We start from the raw sequence: 16,030 nt of genomic DNA, 5'->3' as shown, positions 1-16,030 counted from the left end.
TTTTTTTTTTTTTTTTTTTTTGGGGGGGGTATCTGTAGTGCCTAACTTAGCCCTTAGTTAACTACAGATCTAGGCAATAGAAGGAGAAAAGGTATATAAAGTATTTTAAAGATCAAGTGCATTGTTTTACCAATAGATGCATTTAATTGTGAGCCTGTCAATAGTATAAATATTAGGAAACCCATTCTGCTCAGTGTGGCCCTTTGATTCCTGGCCTTTACACAAGTTACCACAGTCCTGGAACTACTTTCAGTTGACAGGACTGTGTTACTTCTGAGAATTCACACCTAAGCTTGACTGCTCCATTACATGATTCTTTATTCTCATTTCCTTTAGGTCTTGCTCTCTTTCTAAGTAGTGGAGGGGATTAGCCCCAGAGAGCTTTCCTGGCCATAATAGAGCCAGTTTCTTATGGCCCTTGTGCTACTCAGGCTATATGTAAGGGATGAAAGAGCTTTAGGGTGCCAGTGTCCACTTGTAGTTCAGGGGGTTATTTCATCATCCAGGAGTGGAAATAAAGCTCCAAACAGTTCCTCTAAGGCTTATTACTCAGGCCTCCCTACAGCATTTTCCTGAGTCACAGTCCATAAAAAATGGTATTAAAATGTAGCATTTGATCTTCAGGTACAAGTGTTTTTACTGATGGAACAGGAGCTCACTGCTGATGAAGACATTTCCAGGTAAATTTACGAAATTCCCACTTGTTTAACTTGATAACAGTCTCCTGGCATGCTGATGGGCAGTTGAGTCATTCTCTAGAATAATTTGTCTTAGAATTTTCAAGCTGAAATGAGAAGGACAAGTAAAGGGTAGTTCAGTCTGACTGCAGTACCGGGGACATATTGTTCAGGACAAAACAAAAAAAAATCCCACTGTCAGATTTTCTCATAAACCACTAAGGTAAATTATGCAATACAAGTATCTTAGTTCTTACAGTGTGTTCCTGGCTAAAATGACACTGATTCTGCAATTAAGATATGCGTAGCATGACTTTATAGCTTTTCTGTATCATACACTGATTTAGAATAAGACTGATGCACTTTTTTTTTTGTCTAAATAAAAATGTGGTTTCTTCTAGTGTTAGAAAGACAGAAAGATGAGGTAGATAATTTTTCTTGTTCCATTGTCCATTTCTACCCCATCTACCTTCTGCACAGTATGATCCAATTTCAGTCAATGCTGGTGGTAGAGGCAGATTTCTCAAAAGAACAGGAGGAGTTATTTGCCCAAGTCTTGTTCTTCACTTTTTTTCTAGATTCTCTTTGTTCTTTTGAAGAATTTTTTCCCTAAAATAAAGTAATATTGACATGACTGGCAATTTTAAAAACCATACAAAACTCCACCTGTAGCGCAGACTTGCAATGTTCTGGTTTAATTTATGGATTGAGGATTAAGTTGGTAAATAAAGAGTTGTGTGTTTGTAAAGGCAGGTAAGAAAGATGATGTTCCCATAGTGGCAGAAGGCTGTTATGACTCACCTGCCTGCTATAACTTATTTTAGAACTTCTGGCCCATCTGTTGCTGGTCTGGAGACGACGTACACAGGCGGCAATGGTTTCTCCACATCCTACAACAGCCAGAGATGGTTGAACCTGTACTTGTCCGCTTGCAAATTTCTGGACTTGGCCCTAGCTTTACCGTCTGAAAACCTGCCTCAGTTTCAGATGTGAGTAGAAAACACTGTCTTTTAAGTTTTTGGATGTTTGTCCATGCCTCTTGGTAAAATTCTAGTGTATAAAAATCTTTGTTTTCCTTTTTCCTTTCCTTTTCTGGCCTTCACCCAGGGTAGCCCACAGTTCATTCCCTCCCAGGGTCAGAGTGGCCCCCAGAGCAAATGATCCTACTCACCAAATGAGTTCAAGCTGGTTTGACTTAGCCTGTGGAAGAGATTCTCCACACTTGTGAGCTAATCAGTAATAGTGATTTATTCAAGTATTTTATTTTTAAAGTATTTAGTTGCAGTAATGTCTAAGAACTCAAAATACACCCACATGTCTTAGTGAATAATGCATGAGATCAGACGACTGTATGTCATCTCAGCATGACTCACTTAAATTACTCCTGCGTGATCTGTCTGGAAGATGTTGCAACAGACCTGCATGTGAAGGGCACCCCATAGGTTTTTCTCGGTCAGTAGTGACCCCTGCAATCCTGTTCTGTTGGAAAAAAATGAATGCAAAACAACTGGCATTTGCTGAAGACCCTAGAAATGAGAGGCCACCAAGGACAAAAGAAAGTATCTCGTCTCTTCCTTTACACTGCGCAGTAGTGACTGTGTGAGAGCTGCTGCCCTGGTCACCTCTAATTATCCTGTGATTTAAAAGACACCCGTGTGGGCTGGAGGGTGGAAGGACTTGCACACACCGTGTCAGTTTGTGCCCTGTAGTATTTCTAAATCTGAAGCTAATCTTGAAGGATCCTTCATTTATTTTATTTTCTGGGGATTTGGCTCATAATTCTTGTTCAGCTCTCCAAGCTGTCCCAATCCCCATTATTAGCCAACCTAGTTTTATTTAGGTCATTACTGTGCATTTCTGGAAAGACAATAGTCACGCTGAATCACACTGTCTTTTATGGTGCTCTCGTGGAGGCTTGGATTGAAGTTTTAAGGACAGAAACTTTGATTTTCTTTATAGTTTATAATGCAAGTAGCCAGTCCTTGCAGTGCAGCAAGGTCGGGGGGAGGGAATGGTCCGCTTGGTCTCATTGGCCTATGAATAGGTAAAATAAATGAGTTTGTTCTCAATATGGTATATTGAGAACATTTTGTGTGTTACAGTAAGCATTGCAAATGTGCAGCAAAATGTTTTAAGTAACTTATGTATTTTATAATTCAGAATTGCTTTCAGTTCTTTTGCACACAGTGAAGATGTGAATACTACTGGTTTTAGCTTCTCTGCCTTATCTTGCTCTTGGCATCCTTAAATACTTTAAGAAACTCTAAAAGAAAAAGACAATGCTACGTTCTCGGCCGTGTTACCTCCTGCTTTTCAGAATGTGCCTTTCCTGTTCTTTCTTGTCAAAGACTGATGTGTTTTGTGGGGGTTGGTTTTGGTTCCCCCCACCTCTTTCTTTGATACTTAACTAGATTTCCTCATCCACTCATATTTTTAGATCTCGCAGAAAAGTCTGCGTGTTCAGTAAGGATAACGTCTGCTTGTGTTATCTCATGACAGGTATCGTTGGGCTTTTATTCCAGAAGCATCAGATGATTCGGGCTTGGAAGTACGAAGACAGGGGACACATCAGAGGGAATTCAAACCGTATGTGGTGCGTCTAGCAAAACTGCTGCGGAAAAAAGCAAAGGTATGTCGCTTTCTTCCAGTTCTGCTTTTCACTGAAAACTGTCATGTACAGTAACTTATGGCACTGTTTCGGTTTAGGGGTTTTTTTATTTTTATTTTTTTAACAATGAAAAATGGGAAGTTTATTTTGTCATGTACAGTAACTTATGGCACTGTTTTGGTTTAGGGTTTTTTTTTTTATTATTTTTTTAACAATGAAAAATGGAAAGTTTATCTGGTGTGGGAGATTTCCCACTACAGTAATCTCAAGTCAGCATCAGGCAAAAACCACATGTAGGTATATAAAACAAAAAAAACCAAAACAAAACAAAAAACCAAACCACACCAAACAAACAACAAAAACCTCAAACCTGCCATGGTCAAAAAAAGACTATGGTCAGTGACTTTCGAGTTTCCAATTAAAAGTATTATTTGTATTATTTGAGTAAGAAGTAAAATATGCTTCAGGGTCTAATATATTTTAACATAAAATCACTTTCAGATAGCCAGTCATATATGTAGATACTAGTATAACTAACTGCCTTTTGAAGCAGGGAAGCATTTTTGTTACTAATAATCACATTTAAATATTTAGAAAACTGTTGCATTCCTAAAAATGACAGAACCAAGAGTTTTGAGACTGTGCAGAGCCAGGGAGGGCTGGGTTTCTTCCCTGAAGCAGTTACGATGAATGGAAGAAGGCAGAGAGCAGTAGAAACAGCTCTGGGGAAATCTTGGCTGCACAGTTTGTAGAGTGGGAGCAGAATTAGGGTTGTCATTATGTTGGTGCATGAGGTATATCAAAACCCTGGTTTGGGTGGGGTGGAGGCCCGATCCGCTGATGGAAGCTGCCCAAGCCCTGTCCCGGGGAGTTCCCTTCTGCTGCCGCAAAGTAAGAACATTGCTGCCAGATGCTTGGCTGCTCCTGCTGTGAGGACAGAGTCCCCCCTGGGCAGGCACTGCACTGGGAAAGGTTGGTGGGTGGGCCAGGGAAACAGGGAGGAAGCTCAAAGCCATATGGGAGAAAACTTTGAAGTTTCATTCTTGGGTTTCCCTCCAAATAGATGGCATTGTCAGGGCTGTAACGCTGGCAGCTTGTTGTAGCTACTGCATTTACAATCTCTAATGAATGTTTTCACTGAGTAAAGAAACTACTGCTGACATACATAACATACATTGAACTATTCAAGCAAGGCTCACAACTGTAGGGGATAAAACAAGTATCTGAAGCACAGCTGCATTCTTCACTTTATTGTTTTTGAACCATGAAGATGAGACTAAATTTCTCTTCTCGCACATCTAAAGGAATAATCAGTTTTAACTGACTGCTAATCAGGCGTAGCCTCTAACCCTGATGTTCATTGCAGTGTGCTATACCTGTTAGAAAGTTGTCACACTCCAAATAATCTCTCTGCATGAACTGTAAGTTACATATGATGTATAAAATACACGTGCTGGTAAGTACTGTATGTTGAGATAGATGCCTGAAGTCAGGACTTCCACAGTATGCTTCAAGAATATAAAAACTTCTGGAATTTCTGGAACCCCCTAGTCACGGCAGCAGTTGCACACTGTGAACCACAGCTAGGGGTATGACGATGAGCTAAACACGAGGTAACAAATATTGACTTCCAGGCCATTTCTTCTTTGTGCAGAGGAGAATACCGTTGCATATAACTGCGGGTTTTTCCCAGAAAATAACTGTTTCTGAGCAAAATGTTCCAGTGGATCTTAATTTTCCTTCCGGGCACTCTGGTTAATGCTCGGATTCATGTAGTATGGTGTTGTTCAGGCTCTGTTGTCTGAAGGAAATGTGCTTGAAAACCTCCTTTGGCACTACTGGCAATAAACAGAGGAACAAACTGGCAGTGCTGGTATTGTCTAATAGTGTCTTGGCCATGCTAGCTCCAGAGTCTGCCGTTTCTGGACCATGGACTCTTTGGGGCGGGTGATTTTTCTAGCTGAAGCACAGCACGCAACCAGGCAACCGTATGGCCTTCACGGCAAAGTATTATTTTGGTATATGAAATGCAGTCTCAAAGTTCTCCTCTTTCCTTCCACAGGACAAACAGGAGGACTTTAAGACGGTGGTTTTGGAGGGAATGGAGATGGCCAAGCATCAGGTGAGGGTGGCCTTTGATGCTTGAGTTGTGAAACAAGCTCGCCATAATAATACCATCACCTCAAGGCCCTGGGCAGTATTTAGCTTTCAGTAAGAACTGAGAGAGGTCAGTCTTGTTAGAGGACAAAGTTGAGAGATTTTTGAAGTGAAAGAATTGTGAGGGCCCTTATTTTTATAGATAACTTAAAAAATTATTTTTAAGGTGGTTTCCTACATGAAATACATTACAAAAAGTTAATGTTAGTTGTAAGAAGAATTATGATCGCAAATCATTATAAAATTAAATAATAAAATAATTTTTGCCAAACACACAATCCCTAATCGGTCTCTGTCAAATTAACTGTTGTTTTAAGTATCTGAGGAATTAGTGGTGGTTGCTTAGCAGATACTTCCGTGAGGAAATGGCTTTGGACGGATTGTATTTCATCGCTCAGAGAGAGAATTAGTACTTGCACATGCACCCCGTTTGGTTGGCTGCTGTGTAACACCGACACTTGCTGCGTGCTGGAGGTAGTCCGTGCACACCGCTGGGTAATGGTAAGCACAGTAGAGAACCAGTACTGAAAAGCCTCTGTTCTGCAAATCCAATGTGAAGTTTTTAAAGGAGAAACTTTAAAAACTAGTAACTTCCTTAAAAGTAGAAGGCATCGACAACTCTTTCTGTGTTAGAATTCAGTCTTCCCTTTGTCCTAGTTCATTACAAGCCTTTCTTTTCTTGAGACTTGTAGAGCTAGAATAGTAATCCCCTGTGACAGGGAGCCAAACCACCAGATTAAAATACTAAATACGTTCATATTTAATTTTAATCTAATGGGGTTTTGTGAAATGGATGTCATGTAGGCTCCTGAATTGCAAGACAGTTGCTTCATTTAAAGGGCAAAAACGGTGTTTGCTCAAGTGTCATCTCTTGAAAATCTGTTTGCTCAAAGGCTGTGCAATCAGTAATCCTTACCTTACGCTCTGCTCCCACTGCTGTTCTTCCCCCTTCATTCTCCTTTCGTTACAAAGCCTGCTCTTCAGGAGCTGTGCAGCCTGCAGGGGTCTCGGACCCCTGCCTCGGCAGAGGCATTGCCAGGGCAGCGGGAGGGAGGCGCTGGTCAGAGGTGGATCAGGAGCTGGCTCTCCTTGATGTGGCCTTTGTGCTTCTTTTCTCCTTCCTCACAGACTAAAAACCAGTATTGCTGGAACTCTGCTTCGCGGTAGAAGCTCTCCCATACTGGTTTGTCAGTAACAGTCCAAACAAGGTGTTTCTAGTGGTGAATAGTACCTTATTGTCTAGATTTAAGTATGTTTTTTGACTCAAAGGAAAAAAGGAAATGAGTGAGGAGTACCATATAAGCAGCTGGATGTTGGTGCTCAGGTATTTTAGTACGCAGGTACTTAAGGCAGCCCTAAACAGGGTTACAGCAGTGTACTGACACTGCCTGCGAGCATCTGGTGTGTGACTGCTGCCTTCGCTGGTGGGGTTCCTGAAATTGTCTCCCTTGAAAGTCCCCCCATGAAATGGAAGGTGCGTAACCGAGGTCTTCTGAGAACACGCAATGAGTAACTGAACCGTTTTCCTTTGAGGAAACTTCAAGTGTTTGCTAAGAGCCTCCACGTGTGTTATTTCTGATACTAAAAACAGCACTGCTTTTGCTCTTCATGAAAACTCTGAACTCTAGCTTCAAAGTGAGAATGCTTCATTTCTATTTCAACTTCCTCTGGGGTTTATTGTCACTAATGCTGGCAGTAGGGTGAAGCGCGAGTGCTATCAGAGACCAGCCTGCTTTGGAAAGCAGCTGAAGTAGCACACAACTTGCCCAAGCAGCCGCATGACTGGCTGTCACCAGCTTGGGCTGTTTATGTTAGCCAGCGGGATGCTGCACCAGGAGCAGCTCTGCTGGGCAGCAGGGCGGGTGCCAGGGCAGGGCGTCTGCCTTGCTTTGGGCAGCCCTGGGCTGAGGTGCGGTGGACTCGAACGGCCACCGCAGCTTTCCCGTTAGTGTCAGCCGACCGGCTGCCAGCCCTTACGCTCCCAGCCACCGTCGCTGCAAAGCGTGATGAGGGGAGGAGCAGGAGGTCGGCTTCGAAAGCTGCACTCCGGCATATGTGTATTTCGGTGACAGGACAAGTATTTCTGGAATATGGAAAAATACTTTATTGGGCGTTAGTTTTATTTTTATCTGTGCTTTTTCTGTTTTGTATTATTTCCCATTTATCTCTATTTACAGAAAAACCCAGAGGAGGACAGCTCAGGGAAAACACTAAGTTGGGAACCAGGTCACTTGCTTTTAACCATCTACACTGTTCGCAGCATTGAGCAGCTTTTGCCTTTCTTCAATGTACTCAGCCAAGTTTTTAACAGCAAAGTCACAAGCAGATGCGTTGGACACTCAGGGAGCCCTGTCCTTTACCCCAACTGTTTTCCGAGTAAGGACATAAAAATGGAGAACCTCAAGACCTTCTCCAGCAAAGCAAGACAAAAGATAGAAGAAATGGTTGAGAAGGATTTTCTTGAAGGCGTCATAAAAACATGAACCAAACTGGTACTACTCAGCTTATATGTAGTGTAACTATTTAAATGAAATACTGTATCTTTCCCAGTTGTATAGTATTCTTTTCTTACTTTGTATGTAATGAAATACTTAATGTTGTATTTAAGTTAAATATTTGTAAATAAGAGAAAAGTTCTGGATGTGGCCTGAATCAAGTTTAAATATTGGTGGCTCATATCGATTATGGTGCCTACTATTGACAGTACATGTTTTGTTGTCTTGAGTTCTGTCTTTAAAAAATCCCAAAAAATACAAGGTGCACATTTTTTTCAATTTGTTTCCAGTTTATTTTTGTCTTGATTTTTTTTTTTTTTTGGAACTTGTGCTTATTTAGCAATCCAGAAAGTGCCATCATGCCAGGAATTAATACAGGACTACAATGAAAAATACGTTTGTCAGAGGTAGCTACCCTGAACCGAAATATGTGGAGGGAGGGATACTTATGTATTTAAAACACTACATCCTGTTGGCCCCTGCCCCTTCACACTGCTGGGGAGTAGTATGGGCTGCAGAAGACAAACTTGTCTCTGTCCCTTCCCTCTTAAAAGCGATTATAAACACTATTACTGCAAATTGCTTTCTAAGCAACACTTTAATTTCATAAAAGTATCTAATGAAGATCATACTGCAATTATATGTCATTACTTGCAAATGCTCTTTCATTATATTGTTTCCTCCTTGAACTGAGGTGAACTGAATCTCAAGACCAGTGCCAGCCTCTGCCTTATAGTGTTTGCCCACAGATGATTCAGTTGCCATGGGAAGGTGGGAGATGATGTTTCTGCAGCAGTGTGCTGTGCTGCAGCTACTGCGAGCACAGTCACAACAGAGCTCGAGTCAAAAACGCAGCTACCGCAAGTGCGCTGAGGGTGTGGGAGTTGGACGTCAGGCACAACGTGACGATGCCCTATGAAATAAGCTGGGTGGGGAGCAGAATTCCTTCTGGGCATGACGAGGCCACTGACTGTCAAGAAGTGAGTCACCTCTAAGTAAGTCACTTCAGCTTCAGAAGTTAGACAAACTCAGGGGGGTGGGGAAAACATTCAGCAGCAAGAGCATCTCATTAAGAGGTAAGTTGCTAACAGAGGTAAAGAATAAGCAGAATAATATTCCGCTCAGTTCTGATTAATCCTTGCTACTCTCAGGAAGGGTTGGAGACAGTGAAGAAAGTAATACTAAAAAATAAGTCAAGTTATGAACTTGAACTGCAGTTGTATCACTCGTTATATAGGCTGGGGTGGTGCTCCCTTTCCACCAGCGAGGTGGTAAACAGCCAGGCTTACTTCATGGGCGAGGGCATCCGCGTTCTCCTGTGGAATGTTTTAAAAGTTCGTTACGCTGGTGTCGGCATGAGAAGGTTAGAGCAAATATGTGATATTAAGGCAAGCATTTTCCTGCAAACGTGCTGTGTTCCCTATATTGCTCTGTCATCCTGAGGTATCTTCTGCCACCGTGGTCACGCTGGCAGGAAGAAGCGGGCAGGAGCAGGCGAAGGGGGAAGAGCAGGACCACTGCTTTTCCTGTCAACTTTAAGTTCACATGTGGAATAATTCTTAACAGCAGCCAAAGTTTATTTTTTTTTATTTTGCCTCTTATGAAATCATGCAGTTAGTGGCTGCTTTGGTAACTTTATTCTTAACCCTGAGTTGTCAGAAAGCTGATTTTCTTTTCAAAATCATCTAGTGTCAAATCTGCCTTTATAAACATTTAACTTTAAAAGTAGAAGATAAATGTGGAGAACATTAAACATCATTTTTCTAAGTAAATAGAAATCCAAAGAGACTTTCTGTGATCACTAGTTTTTTTCCAAATTTAGCACCCGTTAAGTGTGATTAAATGACGAGTATCCTTCCATCACCCCACGCTAAGCAGAAGATTGTTTAACATAAACAAATCCACCTTACGTACAAGTTGTTTAAGCTCTCACCTGTGTGTCTGCTTCAGCGTATATCCTAACTACATCTTCTGTTCCCGATGGACGGACAAACGCTCGTGACAATTTGTACTTCTTTACAAGCGCATCAATTTTCTCTTGTAGTCCCGGAGGTGTAACTGCACGCCTTTCTGCATCCGTTGTGTCAATAACTCGCCTGTCCGCAACCTGCAGCATCAGAAACAGACTATTTATTTGCGTGCCGGAGCTGTATGATGAGAGCAGAATGAAAAAGGTCACGGGTGAGACAGAACTTCAGGTTTTGATGCGTTGCGCTGCCTGAAGAAGAGCTCAATCTGGGAGTTCCCTGCTTAACTCAAACACTTTGGGATCCCTGCTACTGCTCAGCATGGATTAACCAATTGGTTCGGAAAAAGGGTCATCCCGACCATATGCCTCCTTGGTCAGCCTCTGAACTGGAGCCGCAGCTTCCCCCAGTGGATCAGAAAACTTAAACTCTCTCCTCTGGCTAATTCACAGCCCAGAGCTCCCTTGCTGTGCCTACTAGAGTGCTACCACATGGGAGCCTGGTCTGCTCAAGCTCTTTGTCTGAATATTGGAGAAGATAAAGAAGTTGCATATTCAAGTTATACAAAAAGTGGCACAGCAAGAAAAAAATCCAGTATTTTTCTAATTTGAAAGCAAAGAAAGAATTTCTGAGTTAAAATTTGATCAGTTTTGGTCAGGTTTTTCCATTTAACATAGTTGGCTATTACTTCATCATTTGTGTAAGTCATATTTTTATATTAGTCCAAGTGGAATTCTGGTACCTCCTCTGGGTCGTTTCATGGCTTGTTTGGGCTACTTCTGCCCTTCAGTGGGCTGTTTCAGCTTAAAATAAAGCTTATCTAAATATACGCAGGCAAGAGCTGCTCACAGCAGAACCCCAAGAGCCTGCTGTAACCTGAGCCAGCGTGGCGTGTAACTCACCTGAACTTTGAGCAGCCGATTCGGCAGGTCGGTGTAGACGGCGTCCCACTGTTGCACAGTCAGACCTTTCAAAGCCAGGATTGCTTCAATAACCAACATGTCTGAGATGGCATCACCAACTGTCTGTTAACAGGGGCGTGGGGAGGGAAGAAATACTGGAGAAGTCAACAGTGAAGAAATGAAGGCATGATTTGATCAGTAAGCTGCCACCTGAAGAGAGTGAAAACGCAGCCAGGCTGACTCGCCTCAGTCTGGGTAGTTGGGGTCGGTTGTTTTACCTTTTCCTCCTTACCATGCCGACCCCGCGGTAAGGAGAACAGCAGCGCACTTGTACAGCTCTGCCAAGGGCAAGTGCTAGTCCTCACCTCTCCTAAGGAGGACTGGCACCTCACCTTTGTTCTGGGCTCAGGATGCTTAAAGCTGGCCTGCGAAGTATGATTTGGCACTACCCCAGATGAAAGATGTCTGTGCTAGGACAGGGAGTCCCAGGGCTGTGTGAACACGGGCCCTGGAACACCCCCATCCTCCCGTACCTCAATCGACGGTGAAAAACATGGGATGAAAGATTACTTGCTATTGAATCATGAACAAGTCACATCCTATCGCTAGGTTCCCGTGCCATCCCATTCCCTCTTTTGGTCCTGAACCCAGAAGACTGCTCGAGATAAAAGCATTCTGCGTCCACTCGTGAGAAAGTATTACATCTTGCTGAAGACGACTGTTCTTGCCCTTTTCTTCTTGGCCCCTTCTATCATGGCACCCTACTTCCTGCTCCAGCAGTCCCTGGCAGGAGCCTGACAGGTACTCACAAATGGGGTTAGCCCCATGACTGTCACCACAGTGATTTGTTTCTCTCGGTTTTTACCTGATTAATCAGGTCAATCATGTTTTCAAGCACCTTCGCTGCTTCTCTTTTTTTGTCATCTTTCTCCTCTTTTGCCAGTTGCCTTATTTTAGTTTCAGCAGCTTTACTAAATAATACCTAGAATAAAAAGATGAGAGCTTGTCAAGATCAGCCCACATCACGTGCAGCAATGAGGAAAAAGCTTCTACCATTTAAGCCCAAATAGGCATCATTAACGTTTGCTACCGTGAATTCCCATCCCCACATAAAACACAGAGGAGGTGGTGGCAATGCTATGATAAAGGCAGAAGGGGGAAACGAGTCTGTTCTCAAACAAGGCGAGAAAAGTCTTGTTTAGAAGTGTAAGCAGAGAGTGAAAAGACCTCCTTCTCCAGCTAATCCAACTAAAATTTTGTACATAGTGGCTGATCTTATGCATTACATGCTCGTACTTACTGTACCGTGTCCGTTTGCCTCAAAATAAACACCAACGTCAAACTCCTGGGCCTTGTGATGCAAGTGTTTCACTCCTGTTTTGACACAGTGCACAGGTACCTGCAGCCCAAGGATATGCAGAGAATGTAAACAGTGTTATAGACTCTCTTCAATAGATGGGAACTGCAGGTGAAGCGCCAGGAACTGAGCACCAACCCGGGTAGACCGTTACAAACTAACCTGTGTTTCACAGCTGCTGACTCCCCAGAGCTAAAATTACCCACTATTTCTGGAGGTCGGATTAAAAAGAAGATTTCATTTCTCCCCGTGGAAATAAAGGCTGATTTAAAAAAAAATGAAACCAAAACAAAACACCCAAACCAAGAAAATCCCAATTCATTTTATGGTTTCAGGGAACATACCAGATTTCTATCCAAACTGAAATAATACCTTAGCTCAATTTTTGCCAACCAATCGCAAGCCCCATTTCCATAGTGAACAACATTTAGCCTGTTACAGAAACAGAAACAACCAGTGTCAAAATATCAAGGAGCCTTTACCGACTCACCTAGTTGCAAAGCCATAAATTGCTCAACTTGTTCCAGAAGCAACAAAGGATTTTGTTTAACTTTTGCCAAACTTTTTCTTTAAACTAGTAAAAGCTGACTAGAACTTTTTCAGCTTTGCTCTCTTGCGTCTCCTTTACCCCCAAGAATTTAGTGGCTACTGCAAGTTTGAAAGAGTCATTGATTTTAGCCTAGTTTAAGTTTTCCTAGCGATCATGTTACAGTAGCATTTATTTTAGAAGTAAACAGATTTGCAGTAAATAACATTTGCAGAAAACTACCAGGAAAAAAACTGGAGAATACCTTCAGTGTTTCCTCAAGGTAGCGTGTTGAACTCCCATTGGCATATGCTGTTTGTACCACTGCCATCTTTAAAGTCTGTCCCACCTGAGCAATCCAAGAAGCAAAGTGCTTTACTGTCCGACAGGCACATAGCCAGAGGAGTAGGATCAACAGAAGGATCATCACAATTATTAAACATACGTTCTCCTACAGACACTTAAAACTCCCAGGCATCGGAGGAAGGAACCAGCTCACAGAGAACTTCTTTTTTATATTTAAAACAACACAAATTCTGTTCCAAGTCTTTGTATATCACAGTTTTTGTGGCTGGCTTGAAGCAGCTCTCCGTTCAGTGACCTGCGTAGGCCTTCCAACCCCTTTTTCAGATTCAGCAAGCTCAGTTCACTAGCCAGACACATGCCGTTGCATCAGGCCATATACACAAGCGGTAAAGTCAAAGCTTCCAGTGCAAAGCAAGCAAAGGCTGGTGGCAAGCACAAGTTCTCCTCACTGGCCAGCATCTCTGCTAGTGTAAGAAATGAGCTGGTTTCTAAGAAAACAAAACCAGGATAACTCGTCTAGGTTTAGTGTCACAGACACCAAGTCTAAGAGGACTTCTTAGAAAAGAAAAGCTTTTTCTCTATATCCCCTGTGGGGAGAGGATGCCATATGGCAGATGATAGTGGTTTTGGAACGACGACATGCAAACACCTTGACTGCCACAACCAAGTTCTCATGCAGATGGAATGACCGACCTTCATGAAGCTTCACAGAAATGCTGAGGGAAGGACTGAACCCAAAATTAATGAAAAATTAACGAAAGATACCAAAACAAAGAGAATGGAATACCAATACTTTGTACACTGGAACAGGAAAAGTTCTCTCCCACTAAGAAAATGTTCCAGGTTAAAATATCAGTGCTCAGATTTTTATTTCAAGTGTGGAAGTCACACCCTTGTAAAAATAACATTTTGGCCATACCAGTGAGGTACAGAACTGATCTCTTTTTAAACTGGCTTCACTTTAGGTAGATGCAGAGAGACCACGTACGTACAACCTAACACAGCTTCTTTAGAATATTTTACACTTTACAAATTAAAGTGTCAGCATTCATTTCATATGTTAAAGTTACCTTGGCAAGAAGATCTTTAAGGAAGATACTAATTAAAGTTGCTATTTTATCTCCATCGATTAGGTGAAAATGGCCAGTTGCGTCCTTATAGTAGTAAACAATTCTATCTGCATCGCCATCAAATGAGCAGCATCTCTCATTGGGCTTCATGTCTAGCCCTAGTGCACACATAAAAGCAAGTTAGAGAGAGAAAAAGATGCAAAATATTTAAATTAGTCCCAATGTGGATCTCATGCGGAAATTAGCTCTGTGCAGACACACACAAAACTGATGCTCTGAAACAGACACTGCTTTTACCAGGAGACTTGCAACAGGGAAGCTGTACTGAATGGCAACTGAAAAGTGCATATGCAGATCAGAAATATAAACACTAACATGAAACATGCAGGTTCTCTAAACATTGATTATGCTACACCTTCTCCCCAGAAGTGTATGAAAATCAGTCCCAGAACCACTGCGTGTAGTCACATCTCTAAATTTTGGAAATAAGCGCTGAATGTCAGTTATGGCACAAGGACAAAAACCTTGCAGCAGAAGAACACCCACCCCCCTCTCACACACTCAGTCACCACAGAGCGTACTGAGCCGCACACATCACCCACAGACCGAGGCGAATCGCTTTCCCCTGTTGCGCGGCAGAGTGAGCCGGCCTTTGTGGAGTGACACTCGGGGGCCTGCCTGATGCCCAGGCAGGAGCCTGAAGCAGCGAGCGGCAGCTGGCTGACCTTGGCTGGACGTGGGGAGCTCGCCCAGCCCTCCCTTACCGCTCCTCTGAGCGGGACCGCAACACGCCGCGTACCCCTGGGCGTGGAGGCAAACCACACTTGGGTAGAGGAGGCTCCAGAGCCATGTCACCTGCATTTCCTGGCACGTGGCCGGTCCGATGCACACTCTTGGTCTACAACTACTACGTACTTCACCCTCCAAGACACATGGGAATAAACTATTTTTCCCTTGCATCAAAAATTATTTTCTTCAGGAAATATTTCAGGCCTGTTTAATTTTATTCTATTCCCACTTGACAGACCTGCACATCCCCTTTGCTTTCTTTCACACAGGAGACACACTTTCCTAATGCAAGACAAGCATGCACCCCTACGCCAGCAAAGCCATCACTGAAGTGCAATTACAGCAGGAGACGGCACATAAATCCTACCATTGAAAAAACAACCCCACTGCAAAGCAACCATCACCAAGATTTCTCAGAGCCGTACAAAAAACATACAAGTGGATCTGCTGGCTATAAAATACCTCACATTTAATTTGCTTGATAGTCAATTTATACATCAATGTCTATAATGCATAAGGAGTACCTGCCTCAAAAACTTTCCAGTCTTAATGTCAATAGAGAAACAGCTAGGAAGCAGTCACCACCTGACACAGCAATGCCACACAAAAAATGAACTGCTCTTTTATTAAGGTACATTAAAGTATCTCACCTCTGTGCCTGGGAAGATCATGGACCAGATCCTCCTGGAAGCTATGCTTATAAGGCACATGGAGGACAAGGGAGGTGATTCGAGACAGCCAGCATGGCGTCACCAAGGGCAAGTCCTGCCTGACCAACCTAGTGGCCTTCTATGATGGAGTGACTACATCAGTGGACAAGGGGAGAGCTACAGATGTCGTCCATCTGGACCTCTGTAAGGCCTCTGACACCATCCCCCACAACATCCTTCTCTCTAAGCTGGAGAGGTATGGATTTGATGGGTGGACTGTCCGCTGGGTGAGGAATTGGTTAGATGGTCGCATCCAGAGGGTAGTGGTCAATGGCTCAATGTCCAGATGGAGACTGGTGATGAGTGGTGTCCCGCAGGGGTCCGTATTGTGACCGGTACTGTTTAACATCTTCATCAATGACATAGACAGTGGGATCGAGTGCACCCTCAGCAAGTTTGCAGATGACACCAAGCTGAGTGGTGCGGTCGACACGCCAGAGGGATGGGATGCCATCCAGAGGGACCT

The 16,030-nt window shown here is 43.0% G+C and overlaps 2 protein-coding genes across 3 annotated transcripts in view; one reads left to right on the top strand and one right to left on the bottom strand.

Moving 5' to 3' along the window:
• DOPEY1 (dopey family member 1) overlaps positions 1-8,211 on the top strand; it is a 60,207-nt gene extending 51,996 nt beyond the window's left edge. The window contains exons 34-38 of the mRNA XM_009282711.1: positions 625-680; positions 1,502-1,666; positions 3,177-3,306; positions 5,348-5,407; positions 7,620-8,211. Coding sequence (XP_009280986.1) covers positions 625-680; positions 1,502-1,666; positions 3,177-3,306; positions 5,348-5,407; positions 7,620-7,925 — 717 coding nt within the window. The 3' untranslated portion in view covers positions 7,926-8,211. The remainder of the gene's footprint in view (positions 1-624; positions 681-1,501; positions 1,667-3,176; positions 3,307-5,347; positions 5,408-7,619) is intronic.
• A 31-nt stretch (positions 8,212-8,242) lies between these two features.
• The window catches only part of PGM3 (phosphoglucomutase 3), an 11,618-nt gene continuing 3,830 nt past the window's right edge, over positions 8,243-16,030 (bottom strand). Inside the window, exons 6-12 of one of the 2 annotated variants that reach the window (XM_009282710.2) lie at positions 14,066-14,223; positions 12,955-13,038; positions 12,107-12,205; positions 11,672-11,788; positions 10,807-10,929; positions 9,871-10,044; positions 8,244-9,253 (exon numbers count right to left, since the gene is read on the bottom strand). In XM_009282710.2, the coding sequence (XP_009280985.1) occupies positions 9,167-9,253; positions 9,871-10,044; positions 10,807-10,929; positions 11,672-11,788; positions 12,107-12,205; positions 12,955-13,038; positions 14,066-14,223 (842 nt within the window). In that variant the 3' untranslated portion in view covers positions 8,244-9,166. Of the gene's footprint in view, positions 9,254-9,870; positions 10,045-10,806; positions 10,930-11,671; positions 11,789-12,106; positions 12,206-12,954; positions 13,039-14,065; positions 14,224-16,030 lie in introns of both variants that reach the window. The other variant, XM_019472988.1, reaches the window with a different exon arrangement.

This window comes from Aptenodytes forsteri, unplaced genomic scaffold (assembly GCF_000699145.1).
Source record: "Aptenodytes forsteri isolate BGI_AS27 unplaced genomic scaffold, ASM69914v1 Scaffold245, whole genome shotgun sequence".
Lineage (NCBI taxonomy): Eukaryota > Metazoa > Chordata > Aves > Sphenisciformes > Spheniscidae > Aptenodytes > Aptenodytes forsteri.
Note: the sequence above shows the minus strand (reverse complement) of the source record. Positions and strands in the feature narration are given on the sequence as shown.